The following is a 14,231-nucleotide window of genomic DNA, read 5'->3' on the forward strand; positions in this document are numbered from 1 at the left end:
TGTAATTTTGTGACTTGGCAAATAAGACTTGAATAATAATGCCCTGACTTGAGATGAGATGACAAGGAGGGGTGAGTCAATCACGGCTTTTTATTTTCCACCTGGGTTTCTGAGAAAAGGGAGAGTAACAGAAAAAGGAAAGGGAGTTAAAATCACTTTGAGAAGAAATAGGAAGGACAAGGATCATTGCGTTTTGCGCCAAGAGGAAGCTTGTGGTGGAAGAACATCCAGGGACTAGATCAAACATATAATGAGACTCCTGGTTTAGATCTCGCTGCCACCACCATCGCTTACTGAAGAGAAAGCGGAAGTGGCACACCAAAGGCAGTTAGGGTAAGAACTTGGAAAGCTGAGCCACAAGAGTGACGGGAGGAGCGTGAAGAAGGAAGCAAGCATCAGCTCCCTGCTGTGTGTGTGTGGGGAGAAACTCAGGACACGCACTGTGCATTGTCTGTCTTCTTGAAGGTCAAGTCAGAGGTCATCTCCCTTCACACCCTGTTTCTTTTCTGTCTGGGATGGCAACTTGCTACGTCAGGGGAGCTCTCTTTAATGGGTCTTATGTGTAACCCCTTGTAGAATTTCTTAAGTAGAATTTTACACCATTGGGGCTCTTTTGCAGGGTGAACATAGGTTCTCATTGAAAAAAATCTATTACCAGTGTCCATCTCTGTATAAATCTATGTTTCTTTGTCTCTACCTTTATCTCTAGCGCTCTCTATAAATCTGTTGTTTAAGTTGCCTAAGTACTAATTCACTGAAAGAAACCATCTGCCTTCTCAGTTACACGGTCCTGTTGTAGAGTCGTCAGAGTCGTGACTGCCGTCCCCTGCAGAACCGTCCCCTGCAGAATCTCACCCGTGAATCCTGTGCCTTGTCTGGTGGGGAAGCACCCGGCCTGTTCCCTGGGGTCAGGCAGATTTACTTTTTTCGTTTTTTAAATATATTTTAATTGAGTTCAGAGAGGAAGGGAGAGGGAGCGATAGAAACATCAATGATGAGGGGGAATCATTGACTGGCTGCCTCCTGCACGCCCCAAACTGGGGATCGAGCCCACAGCCTGGGCATGTGCCCTTGACCAGAATCGAACCCAGGACCCTTCAGTTCGTAGGCCAACGCTCTATCCACTGCGCCAAACCGGTTAGGGCTACTTTTTTCTTTACAAAGTAGAATCTGTCTATTGTCTTTTTCACCTAACCATCCTCAGGATGGCAATTCTATTGACTGATTTACAGTGAGGCTGCAGTAGTAGAAACAACTACCGTCACTGAGTAATAATTGAGGGTAACCTGTGTGGGATTTGGAGTTCGCAAAATGGCACAGCAACCGGAAGCACCAAATGCAAAACGTGATTTTATGTATTCAGTATGGAAACGTGAAAGTGCTTTGAAAATCCCGGTGTGGTAAGGGGCAGCTGTCATTAGATGAGGAAATTATTTCGGTGAAACAGATGACGGACGTGGAATCTCTGTGAACACATTTCACGATGACTCTGCACCTACAGATGCAGTGCCCCAAGCACGGGGCGAATTTTGTTGTAAACCATAACCGATAAGAACGTACTCATGAAACATGTCCAGGACCTGACATGAGCCAGCGGTCCGTTCTCCTGTTCGGCACTGTTACTAGAGCTTCCTTTACCTGAGTATTAAATCCCGGGGAGCTGTTTGCACACCACAGATGGGGACTCCGTAGGGCGTGACTGCGCAGCTGGGACACGGCCTCGGTTCAAGTGTAATGTTGCCATGGGCCGTCGGAACACTGCTGTTCGTGATGTAACGTCTGTAGTTTTAAATCACCGAGGTTCTAACTTTACTTTCTCTGGTTTTTCTGGTGGTAACATATATAACAGAAAATTGCCATGCTTGCCATTTCCAGTGTGCCATTCAGCGCCATTCATGATACAGTGTGCAGTCATCGCTCTGTCTACTTCCAGAACATGCCTTCCCTCAAAGTGGAAGCTGGACCCGTTAAGCTCTACTTCCCCGTCCTCCCCTTCCCAAGCGCCAGGCCCCCGTCAGTGCCTCGTCTCTGCGTCTGCCTGCCCAGGCATGTCATGTGAATGGAAGCGTGGGGTGAATGTCTGTCCTTCGGACTGGCTTATTTGACTTGTTTCTAAGGCTCCTTCATGGGGTACATGTATCAGAACATCTTCCCTTTTTATGCTGGATATTATTCCATTGTATGCATACACATCTTTATATTCTTCTTGTACTTATTATATTTTAAATCAGTCCGTATTATTCTATCTCTGATGTATATGAAGATGTCATATGGGTTAATTTTATTCTTTTCAATTCCTTTATAGGTTTGACAGATGAAAAAGTGAAGGCATATCTTTCTCTTCACCCTCAGATATTAGATGAATTTGTATCTGAAAGTGTCAGTGCGGAGACGGTAGAGAAATGGCTGAGGAGGAAGAACAACAGAGCGGAAGGTGAGATCTCCTGCAGACGGAATGTGGGTTATTTCCACTTCAGAGTGACACAGGACAGGCACTTAACCGTGCGGGAAAGGAGCGTGGGGTAGACAGATGGTGCCGTGTTAGCTGTGTGATCCTTTCATTCTGTCTAAAGAGAGAACTTGACGTTCGAGTGAGGGGGACTAGACAGAAAAGAGAGACCCTTGACTAAAAAGAAGGACCTTGACAGGTAATTCCTGAGAATTTACTTAGCTGTGAACACATGGAAAAATGCAGTATTAGACTTGGTTTTGTTTAATGATGATTATTAATGATTCTAAAAAATAACTTGTATTGCAAAGCTATGTTTATGTTACTATGTTTTACCAAAAGAAGTTTTCACGCCTTTTTCACCTGTGCCCAGTAGGAAAACTGATGACTCGGCACTAGATTTTCATTCAGATCTGTCCACGGAAGGAGCAGCTCTGATGAAAAAAGAAATGTGGGCTCAGGAGGGATGTGAAGTTCATTTCCTGCCAGATTGAACGCACACATTAATATGTAGGATCTGAATAATGTCATATAATTTTGGTTTTATATGAATTGCATTTGGCCAAATATTCATTTCTAAGAATATTGTTTCAGAGTGGAAATTAATTTTAAATATGATTTTAAATAAACGAAGGCCTTTTATATTAAATACACCAAGATAAATGCTGTTCTTCTGGAAATGTGTTTAGTGTAGCAAAAGTGCTATATGTAAAGTTAAAAGGATCATTGTGGAAATGTTGTGTTGTTAGGAGGGTGCTACTAGCATGTTGCTCAGAGCTGATTCTCCTTACTCTGGTTTTGAAAGTTTCTGCAATTCGGTACTCAAGAGGGTGATTGATTGAACTCAAATGATCTAAAAACTATGAGCAGCGGAGATTAAAAGGGCGGCAGAGTGAGCGGATGCTGCGCGGACCCGCTCCCAGGAGCAAACGGTGCTACAACTGAAACACAGAAACCTTCCGGATAATCACTGGGAAACGCGCAGGGGAGGACCCCGGCCTTGAGGACCGAAGGTGGAGACCGCGGAGACTGATTTATGTGTATGTTGTAAGAAAAAAGAGAAAGAAAGAAAAAGTTCTGCAATAAGAAATAAAAATTATGAGCTGCAATGCTGTTTTATGGCCAATACTTTTTATTATAATTTTATGTCTATTCAGTAGCAGACCATGTAGCTATTGGTGTATTTATAAATGTCAAATAATTAGTAATAGAAATACTGATGTTTGCAGCTGCCTTAAATATTTTTTATAAAATACATGAAGTGTCTTTCTTTTTTTTTTTCTCTCAAAGAATGTATCTACTATGTATTTCTTGCCTGTCCATCATTCTAGAAATAAGATTTAATGTTCATTCAAATATTTCATGCTTGGAAGGAGTGAGATTTCAGTTAGGCTCCTAAATTGCAGATTAAATAGCATTTGTTCTGCTTTGTATGTGACATGTTTTCTATGCTTGTGTGTGCAGTGTGGGCGAGTCAGTGAACAGGGCAGGCTCAGTTTGCAATGTTAGATGGTTCTAGCGAGCGGGACATTGGTAGATGGGCAGTGACTGTTCGTACACATCACAAGTAAGGAAAACACAGGTCGTTGAAATGGTTTACTTGGAACTTCATCTGGTGTGCTCGCTCTCCTTTCTCTGAAAAACCTTCTCTCAGATCCTGAAACTACACTTTCACCTAAATAGAACTTTCATATCATTTTTTGGTGTAATAGAAAACCAGAAGATATGTCAAATGCCTTTATCTGAACTAAAAGCAAATGAGTTTACCTTCTATTCCTTAAAAGCTTCCTGGAGATTTAATATTGGCCTGGATTATTTAGCCACAGGTTGGATAATAATTTCTGGAAACATTTATTTGAGTGGTGACTGCAGCAGGACTGTGACCAGGTTCTCATTGCTCTGGCTTGCCATTCAGTGTGTCAACAAACAGATATTATTGAGCACCTGGATATGTCATTGTAGAATAAGCAATGTATAAACGCGATCCCCTCAAGGCCATTTTCTTACAGGGAAGACAGATGATAAACAATAAAAAATAAGATTACTTCAGATTTGTTGACTGTGTATTTGAAAATATCTAGCAAATAGACATTTTAAAAGATTTTTATTGATTTCAGAGAGGAAGGGAGAGGGAGAGAGAGAGAGAAACATCAATGATGAGAGAGAATCATTGATTGGCTGCTTCTTGCACGCCCCACCCTGGGGATGGAGCCCGCCACCCGAGCATGTGCCCTGACCGGGAATCAAACCGTGACCTCCTGGTTCATAGGTCGATGCTCAACCCCTGAGCCACGCTGGCCAAGTACTTGCAGGTGTCTTAACACAGTAGCTCAGTCTTTTAAAATCAAAGCAAAAACGGTCTCTCTCCCGTGTTGGTGAAATATCAAGGAGTAAAGTTTTGCAGGTAACTTTTCATAGAAGCTCCGTGACGTCTTTCCGAGTGGCGTTAGTAACTGTTCCTCTTGGCTGTGGCGCGTGGTAGAACACTGAATATGTGTTGGGCAAAGGGCATGTCGAGTGAGCGAGACTCAAAGGGAAAGCCCCCGTGCTAATCTGCGTACGTGGGGGCAGAGGATCCCGAGTGACTCGTGCAGCCAGGCAGTGAGCAGACAGGCCCGCCAAGGGCTGCGCCCGCTTCACACCCTCAGCCAGGAGGGCGGCAGTGATGAGCGGAGGGTCTGTCTTCAGGAAGTCAGAAATGTTTTTGAAATGGATCTCAGGCTCAGGGTTTTAAAAGTCCAGGGTCCTTGGATCGGTCGTAGTCAAAACTCCTCATTTGAGAATGTATCTGATGCTTTTCATTGAGAGAGTTCGTCTAAAACAGCCGTGGGCAAACTACGGCCCACGGGCCGGATCCGGCCCGTTCGGCTGTTCTATCTGGCCCGCGGAGCCGAAAGAGCAGAGGGTTCTCTTGCTCTCCCCTCCGCTCCTTCACTTTGAATTTACATTAGTTCACACAAACACTCCATCCATGCTTTAGTTCCGGCCCTCCGGTCCAGTTTAAGAACCCATTGTGGCCCTCGAGTCAAAAAGTTTGCCCACCCCTGGTCTAAAACATAGATGAACAACCGTATTGACTTCCCTAATTCAGTATGTGTGAGAATTCCTTGAGATGGGCTTGTTAACAACACCTCTCCCAGCCTTACCACTTCAGTAGGAAAATGTTCTTATTGGATTCCAGAGATGTATTTTTGTCACTTTATTTGTGCTCTCTACTTACTCTCAATAATTTGCTCTGCTCCCATCATTGGTGGATAGAATAAAGCCGTGATTTTTACTTTATTTTTTATTTTTTTATTTTTTATATATTTTATTGATTTTTTACAGAGAGGAAGGCAGAGGGATAGAGAGTTAGAAACATCGATGAGAGAGAAACATCGATCAGCTGCCTCCTGCACACCTCCTACTGGGGATGTGCCCTCAGCCATGGTCCATGCCCTTGACCGGAATTGAACCTGGGACCCTTCAGTCCGCAGGCCGACGCTCTATCCACTGAGCCAAACCGGTCAGGGCAAAAGCCGTGATTTTTAGAAGACAGTGTTTTCTAGCAATATTATAACGTTCGGTAAAACTATTTGGGACCAGACAACTCTACGTTGAAATGTGGGGTCCGTCCACCTCTGAATCCTTAGCAGAACGTGGCTGCGCGTATCACTTGTGTGTTCCCTGGTGCTGCTGAGCGATATTGACCCACTTCCTGCTGAAGCACATCAGTGACTTCCAGCTCCAGAGAGTTCGGAGGGACATGCGTGCTATCTTAAGGAACACCCTAGGATGAGAAATGCTGGCGTTAATTGCTTTAACTGGAGTGTTTTTACGTGTTGACCACTTACCTCATGTTTTTGTCTCTTTGGTGCGATTTGAATTTTACTCTGATAGAGAGAGGTCTGTGAGTCTTCTGAGTCTGCCTGAGACCTGTGTTAATACGTGTGAAAAGTGCCCTTATCTCATACTTCCTTCACTTCCACTTCATAGGTACTTTGTGTAGTAGTTTTTAAATTTTAAGAAGGAATCATTTAATCCCTTTTAGTAACAGAGCTCTCCATGCATTGGCTGAGTCTCTCATATATTTTGCAGTGTTTGACATAATGGGCCACATTAAATCTCACTTAATGAATAAAAGATTGGATGAGTGAATAAATAATTTAAAAGCATTCATGTCTATTAGATTAATTTTGACACAGGGTTGATAGCAAGATAAGGTTGTATTTCTTAGCATATTATGTTAAAAATACAGGCTTTATATTAATTGGAAACTATCGTCTTTAGACTAAATTATTTATTGCTTACCACAGAAAATGAGCCATTCTTTGTTACCTAAGGATACATTACCTAAAGGTAGCTGTAAATTTATTCTGCTATGGCCTTGTTGCTGTTGAACACGGTAAAGGGACTAATTATGTATGTAATTTAAAGAGAAATACTGTATTACCATGATTATTTTATTTTTAAATATATTTTATTGATTTTTTTACAGAGAGGAAGGGAGAGGGATAGAGAGTTAGAAACATCGATGAGAGAGAAACATCGATCAGCTGCCTCCCGTACACCCCCTACTGGGGATGTGCCCGCAACCAAGGTACATGCCCCTGACCGGAATCGAACTTGGGACCCTTCAGTCTGCAGGCCGACGTGCTATCCACTGAGCCAAACCAGTCAGGGCTGTCATGATTATTTTAAATACTATTTTCAATATTATTTTCAATTGCTAGAGGTTCCCCTGAGGATTTCTCGATAAATGATAGCGATGCTTGTGACCCATCACAATATTGCCTTCCAGCCCCTGACTGTGGGCTGTGCTTTCCTTATGTTTCCTTTACCTCTTCCACCAGTATCTTGTAGATTTTATTGTACAAGTCTTTCATCTCTTCGGTTAATTCCTAAGTATTGTGTTATTTTTGAAGCTACTGTAAATGGAATTTTTTCTTAGTTTCCTTTTGGAATTGTTTATTGTTAGTGTACAGAAATGCAACTGATTTTTGTGTGCTTGCTTTTTTATCTTGCTACTTTGTTGAATTCTAAGTGTGTTTCTTTTGTGTGAAATATTCGGGTTTTTACCTATGAGATCATATCACCTACAAACAGATCAATTTACTACTTCTTTTAAATTTGATGTCTTTTATTTACTTTTTAAAAAAATATATATTTTATTGATTTTTTTTACAGAGAGGAAGGAAGAGGGATAGAGAGCTAGAAACATCGATGAGAGAGAAGCATTGATCAGCTGCCTCCCGCACACTCCCCACTGGGGATGTGCCTGCAACCAAGGTACATGCCCTTGACCAGAACCGAACCTGGGACCCTTCAGTCAGTCCCCAGGCCGACGCTCTATCCACTGAGCCACACCGGTCAGGGCTATTTACTTTTCTTGCCTAATTCCTCTGCCTAGAACTTCTGTGCTCTATGGTGAGTGGAAGTGTTGCAAGTGGGCATCCTGGCCTTTTCCCGACGGCTCCACAGCCCTGCAGAGCCTCAGTGGAAACAGGCTGCCTCCGGGCGGGCCGGGAGAGGGCACACGCACACTTCCTGTGTGAGAGCCGGGGCCTGGGCTGGGACCCTCAGAGCCAGGGGCTTCCGTGGGTCTGGGCCAGATCCCTCCTGCCACATGGGTGCCTGTCCTATTTCAGACCGGAACCCGCCCTTACATCACCAGCGCTCGGGCATTCCTGATGTCCGTGGAGGCCATGCTGTTCAGAATATTGCAGACATTACACACCCTTTTCTGTGCGCATATGTGAACAAGCCGCGGGGTAGCCATGTTTTCAGGTACAGCCATTTAGAGGTGATGGTGAAACGGCAAGCAAGTCGGGTCATTTCAGTCCCTCCAAAATTCATAGGCACATCTAGCTCTAGAGTTGTATGTTTAACACGTATTTAAAGGTTTTAAAACCCAGGTTCTTAGATTTCATACAAGGAAGCATTGCAATGAAGCCCTCTGTTTATTGAATGACAGGTTGCATGTTCCAGACCCTGCGCCGAGTTCTAATTGTGTTTCCCTTCCTTCTCCCTCCCCCAGATGAGTCGGTGCCTAAGGAAGTCAGCAGGGTAAGTGCGGGGAACCTCACTCTTCCACCACGGGATGGGAAAGGCGTCCCTTTGTGTGCTTCCTCAGAGCTCCCCGTGCTGAAGGACCGGGGGGAGGGGGGGGGGCTGAGGATAAGGGATCAGAGAGCTGAGTGCAAGGGGAGCCGCTAGCGACAGAACTTCGTCTTATTTTCCAAGTCCACCTTGGCTGGTGTTGGGGAAGGGGCCTGGGGCCGAGCTGGAGCGCAGGGAAGCTGCTGTTAGGAGCCTGCTTCTCAGTGACTTTACAGAAGACCCGGCATGGCTGGTGGTGGGGGCAGCGCAGATTGGCTGCCACCTTCTCCCAGGCCCCGCCTACCTGCCGTGTCCCTGGTCCCTGGGTGGAGCCCAGGGCCTGGACTTGCCGTGGGGCGGCCCTGAGCGCAGTGGCCGTGAAGGTGGTAGAGTGGGCTGGGACTGGGTGGCAGCCGCGGTGATGCAGAGCCCGGACGGTGATGCTCTCGGTTCCCCGGTGGTGCATGAGGTTGGCTTTTCTTACCGTGTCCGCTCACGTGGCAGACTTGGCCCTTCTTCCCTGGTGAAGTTGCCGGCAACATTATATGTAAAACTCGAGAAACACAGCTGCGGTGGGTGACATTTGATATTTGGTATACATAGGCATGCATGGGGTCTATGCTAATTCTAAGTAGTAGCACATAGCAGTTTTACTTTGTCCCCTATTTTATCGTAGAATGTATTAAACCATGCTGTGTAAAATATATAAAGTCATACAGAGTGAGTCTGTTTTATGAACAAAGGAATTTTTATTATATTTAATTGTGCCGTTTATGTTTTTATTACAGTACCAAGATACGAACATGCAGGGAGTCGTGTATGAACTGAACAGCTACATCGAGCAGCGGCTGGACACAGGCGGGGACAACCAGCTGCTGCTGTACGAGCTGAGCAGCATCATCAGGACAGGTGAGACCGCGTGGCTGCACGGAGCACGGCTGGCTCGCCACTGCCTGGCAGAGAGGGTGCCACCGTGTGCTCATGGAGAGGCAGAGGGCGCCGTGTGCTTCCTTCTAGTCCTGGGCTAACGTTTGAAGTGACAGTGTTTCATTCTGAAACCATCAGAATCCCAAAAACAGCATCTGCCTGGAGTGCAAATGGAACGCACTGTGCCTTCTCATTCAAACCGGCTTTCTTTGTATAGCGTTACTGAACTAAGTCACAGTCATACAGGCAGTCACCCATTTTAAGGAAGAAGCAGCATTTTAAATTTCTTTGGGCAGGTGACACTGTATGTACTGTTATGACCATCTGACGGATGAGACAGCTGCGGCGGAGACAGGCCACACGGGCGGAAGGCGCTAAATTCGGGGCATTGCCCTAAGCCTTACTCGCTCCCTGCTGTGGGCGCCGCCGTGGGCCGACCCTGAAGCGGTTTTAGAAAAGCCCTGTCATGTTCTCTTCAGTGACGACAGGCAGATGCGAGCAGAATTCTTTTTGGCTGATGCTTATGTTGGTTATTCAATATTATGAACATCAATTCTAGTATTTTTTAATACTTTGAAAATTAAATACAACTCTCAGATTTAAAAGTATTTTTCAATAATTCTGATTCTCAAGTTTGCCAAGGGCGTTCCTATGTAGTCCACTGCCTGCTCCGTGAGTTGAGGATGTCACACCCTAAACGTGGCAGTGGCTGACGAAGTAAACGGAGCGCTCTACCTAGCAAACGAGTAAGCCACAGGCCTTTGTGTTCAGATTGCCGCACTCTAGAGCCCGCTGACCGGTGACCGTGTTAGAGCCCCGCTGACCTGTGACCGTGTTAGAGCCCCGCTGACCGGTGACCGTGTTAGAGCCCCGCTGACCGGTGACCGTGTTAGAGCCCCGCTGACCTGTGACCGTGTTAGAGCCCCGCTGACCGGTGACTGTGTTAGAGCCCTGCTGACCGGTGACTGTGTTAGAGCCCCGCTGACTGGTGTGACTGTGTTAGAGCCCCGCTGACCGGTGACCGTGTTAGAGCCCGCTGACCGGTGACCGTGTTAGAGACCCGCTGACTGGTGACCGTGTTAGAGCCCGCTGACCGGTGTGACTGTGTTAGAGCCCCGCTGACCGGTGTGACTGTGTTAGAGCCCCGCTGACCGGTGTGACCGTGTTAGAGCCCCGCTGACCGGTGACCGTGTTAGAGCCCGCTGACCGGTGACCGTGTGAGAGCCCCGCTGACCGGTGACCGTGTTAGAGCCCCGCTGACCGGTGACCGTGTTAGAGCCCGCTGACCGGTGACCGTGTGAGAGCCCCGCTGACCGCTGACCTTGTTAGAGCCCTGCTGACCGGTGTGACCGTGTTAGAGACCCGCTGACCGGTGTGACCGTGTTAGAGACCCGCTGACCGGTGTGACCTTGTTAGAGACCCGCTGACCGGTGTGACCGTGTTAGAGACCCGCTGACCGGTGTGACCGTGTTAGAGACCCGCTGACCGGTGTGACCTTGTTAGAGCCCCGCTGACCGGTGACCGTGTTAGAGCCCGCTGACCGGTGACCGTGTGAGAGCCCCGCTGACCGCTGACCTTGTTAGAGCCCTGCTGACTGGTGTGACCGTGTTAGAGACCCGCTGACCGGTGTGACCGTGTTAGAGACCCGCTGACTGGTGACCGTGTTAGAGCCCCGCTGACCTGTGACCGTGTTAGAGCCCGCTGACCGGTGACCGTGTTAGAGCCCCGCTGACGGGTGTGACTGTGTTAGAGCCCCGCTGACCGGTGACCGTGTTAGAGCCCCGCTGACTGGTGTGACCGTGTTAGAGACCCGCTAACTGGTGTGACCGTGTTAGAGCCCCGCTGACGGGTGTGACTGTGTTAGAGCCCCGCTGACCGGTGACCGTGTTAGAGACCCGCTGACCGGTGACTATATTAGAGCCCGCTGACCAGTGACTGTATTAGAGCCCGCTGACCGGTGACCGTGTTAGAGACCCGCTGATGGTCGCGGTGCTGAGGCCTCGCCTCGAGGGCTCCCGTGCTGTGTCTTCTGTTCCCATCAGTCTCTTCCTCTCTCATTGCCTTGGCAGCCACAAAAGCGGATGGATTTGCACTGTATTTCCTTGGCGAGTGCAATAATGTAAGTACTACATTTAGATTTTGGCGCCCTAGTTAAGAAAATGTCATAAGCTTTTTAGAAAGTAAACTGTTATGTTAACATCGTAATAGACGTATTGGAATGAAGTGCTTTAAGTTCACCTTATGTTTGTTTCTGCATGTGGTGCTACCAGCCGAGAATTTTACCGACATGGCGACAGTGAGGGGTAAAGTCTTACAATTTATCGATTGCTTTGGTTTCGGTGTGTGGTGTCCCACCTTACAAATGACATTTCTAGGTTATGGTTTTGTGAAGAAGTTATTTCATCCCTGTGGACAGCCCTTTCTATACACCACCTGCAGCAGAATAAAATGAGGACCGAAGTTCAGCTTTGTTAAAGTGTGAGAAGGTTTTTTCCCCGGCCGGTGTGGCTCAGCGGGTGGGGCACAGCCCCCTGCACTGGGAGGCTGCTGGTCGATTTCAGGGCAGGGCACCTGCTTGGTGTGGGCTCGGTCCCCAGTGGGGGAGTCCCGGAGCCATCCAATCGGTGCTCCCCTCTCACATTGAAGTTTCTCCCTCCCTCTCGCTCTAAAAGTCACAAAGAACCTTTTTTAAGAAGTAAAATAAAATGTGGCTTTTAGATTGTTGACGACAACTAGAGTTTTGGGGGAGAGTTTCTAGGAAGTGACTCCCTGCGCCGCGTGGCCCTGGTTTGACCCCCCCCCCCCCCCCCGGGCGGCCCTGCCTTGGCTGCTCTGCCTTCTCCGGGGCAGACTGGCGTGTCGCTGGAGTACCCGGCCTCGTGCAGAGAATCTCCCGGGGTTCAGTTCCCGGCCTCTCCGCGTTGTTGCGGCATTAAACACACATACGTGTTTTAGCAGGATGTTCCGAGCTGACGATACTTACACTCATAGGTTAAAATGTGCACCTCAGTTAGAAGTTGATTTGGCAAGCTCCTGCTGTGTGTTTGGCGTGTGGTTTGAGATTGGGCTGTGTTTTTGCGGTGTGACACTCGGGGTGCTGGGCTGTCCAGGTGATGTAAAATGGGAACGGGAGTGGAGACGCAGTACTCCGAGGGTTTGTGGTGGTCTCGTGCGTATAAAGCAGGGCAGGCAGGAAAGTGAGGTGCAGGCAGTGCCGACTGGCTGGATTCCCTAACTCGTAGGGGACCCCGCACCTCCTCAGCCCTGTGTTCTCATCCTTGCATTCACTGTTACGGGACTGGAAGGTCTTCAGGGACCTTTTCTCAGTCATTTCTGTATTCAGCCAGCATCTCTTTCAGTGCTGTTCACATAAACAGCCACCAAGAGTGCTTATTAAGGGCATTATCCAGATATCACTGCTACCTCCACCTACTTTACATTTCCCATGCTCGTGGGACTTGAAGGTGGCTAAGATACTAAAGTAACAAATGGATCTCACTGTTTTCTGTTCATTCTAAAAAGTTATTTCTAAATTTTGGGGTTTTTATTAAAAAATGAGAATTTCTTTTAGAAAATTCTGGTATGATTGCATTTATTCTTATTTACTGCCGGGCATATGAGCTCAGGGTGACAGGGAGTCCGCCTGTCCCCACTCCTTCCCTGGGATCTCCACCCGTTGTCCCCGTGTCACCCATCCTTCAGTCACAGCTCTTTGTGACCCCACCTGGGACCATTCAGACTCTGCTGAAACCTGGACCTGGGGCTCAGCATTCCGGGCTGTTTGCCTGGAAGGAAGTGATGGGAACGCCAAAACTGGGGCCACTGCTCTAGGAGGCCGCCTCTGCTCAGGGGAAGGACAGAGGGAGACCTAGTTGGCAGAGGGGGTAGGGCAGTCCCAGAGGCCAGGGGTTCACAGTGTGTGGGAGCCCCAAGAAGGGCTGGGCTCTCGGAGCGGGCATCGAGATTCCGGACCCATGTTCTTTTCTTATTTTATTTTTTAAAATATATTTTTATTTATTTCAGAGAGGAAGGGAGAGAGAGAGAGAGAAACATCAGTGATGAGAGAGAATCACTGACCGGCTGCCTCCTGCACGTCCCCCACTGGGGATCGAGCCTGCAACCTGGGCCTGTGCCCTGACCGGGAATCGAACTGTGACCTCCTGGTTCATAGGTGGACGCTCAACCACTGAGCCACGCCGGCCGGGCCGGAAAGTGCAAACACAGCTGAGTGGCGTTGGCCGTGTCTGCGCTTCCTGGTGTGTAGACCCCTTTCTACACTGAGCTCCGGGAAGTAGCCTCCCGCTGTGCGGTTAGAAAGTGCTTTGCACCTGCAGAGGCCAGGCTGTGTTACCACAGAGATCAGCTTTCTCTCACTTGTACTCATCACCCGTGTTGGTAGCGTGGTCGAGGATGACAGCACACACTCTCTGCATTCCTCTGGCTCCTTGCCCTCAGCGCCTCAGGTCAGCTCATGTGCTGTGTTCTCTCTTCGTCCCGGGCCTTGCACCTCTGCCGTCCCCATGCCGGAGGGACAGCTACGCCGTGTGCCCCGGTGGACCCCTGGGCTGGCAGCAGGGGTCACAGCGAACCGCAGCTTTTTCTGACCCTCCTGGGTCACACCCCGTTACACTCGCCTAATGGCACCCGCTTCCTCGCAGAACTCAGTGAGGCTGTCATTGCCCACGTGTCTGTGATTTGCGTGGTAATTTGCTCACCTGGCTTTTTCACTAGAACATAAGCTTCGTGGAGGCAGAGAGCTGATCGGGGAGGTGAATCT

At 48.0% G+C, this 14,231-nt stretch overlaps 1 protein-coding gene across 5 annotated transcripts in view; it reads left to right on the forward strand.

Moving 5' to 3' along the window:
* The window catches only part of PDE10A (phosphodiesterase 10A), a gene marked incomplete at its 5' end in the record, with an annotated part of 246,935 nt that overhangs the window by 186,434 nt on the left and 46,270 nt on the right, over positions 1 to 14,231 (forward strand). For all 5 annotated transcript variants that reach the window (XM_080666608.1, XM_080666606.1, XM_080666605.1 and 2 more), the window contains 4 exons: positions 2,306 to 2,434; positions 8,466 to 8,494; positions 9,316 to 9,436; positions 11,524 to 11,573. In XM_080666608.1, coding sequence (XP_080522734.1) covers positions 2,306 to 2,434; positions 8,466 to 8,494; positions 9,316 to 9,436; positions 11,524 to 11,573 — 329 coding nt within the window. The remainder of the gene's footprint in view (positions 1 to 2,305; positions 2,435 to 8,465; positions 8,495 to 9,315; positions 9,437 to 11,523; positions 11,574 to 14,231) is intronic.

Source organism: Plecotus auritus, assembly GCF_963455305.1.
Source record: "Plecotus auritus genome assembly, chromosome: 4".
Lineage (NCBI taxonomy): Eukaryota > Metazoa > Chordata > Mammalia > Chiroptera > Vespertilionidae > Plecotus > Plecotus auritus.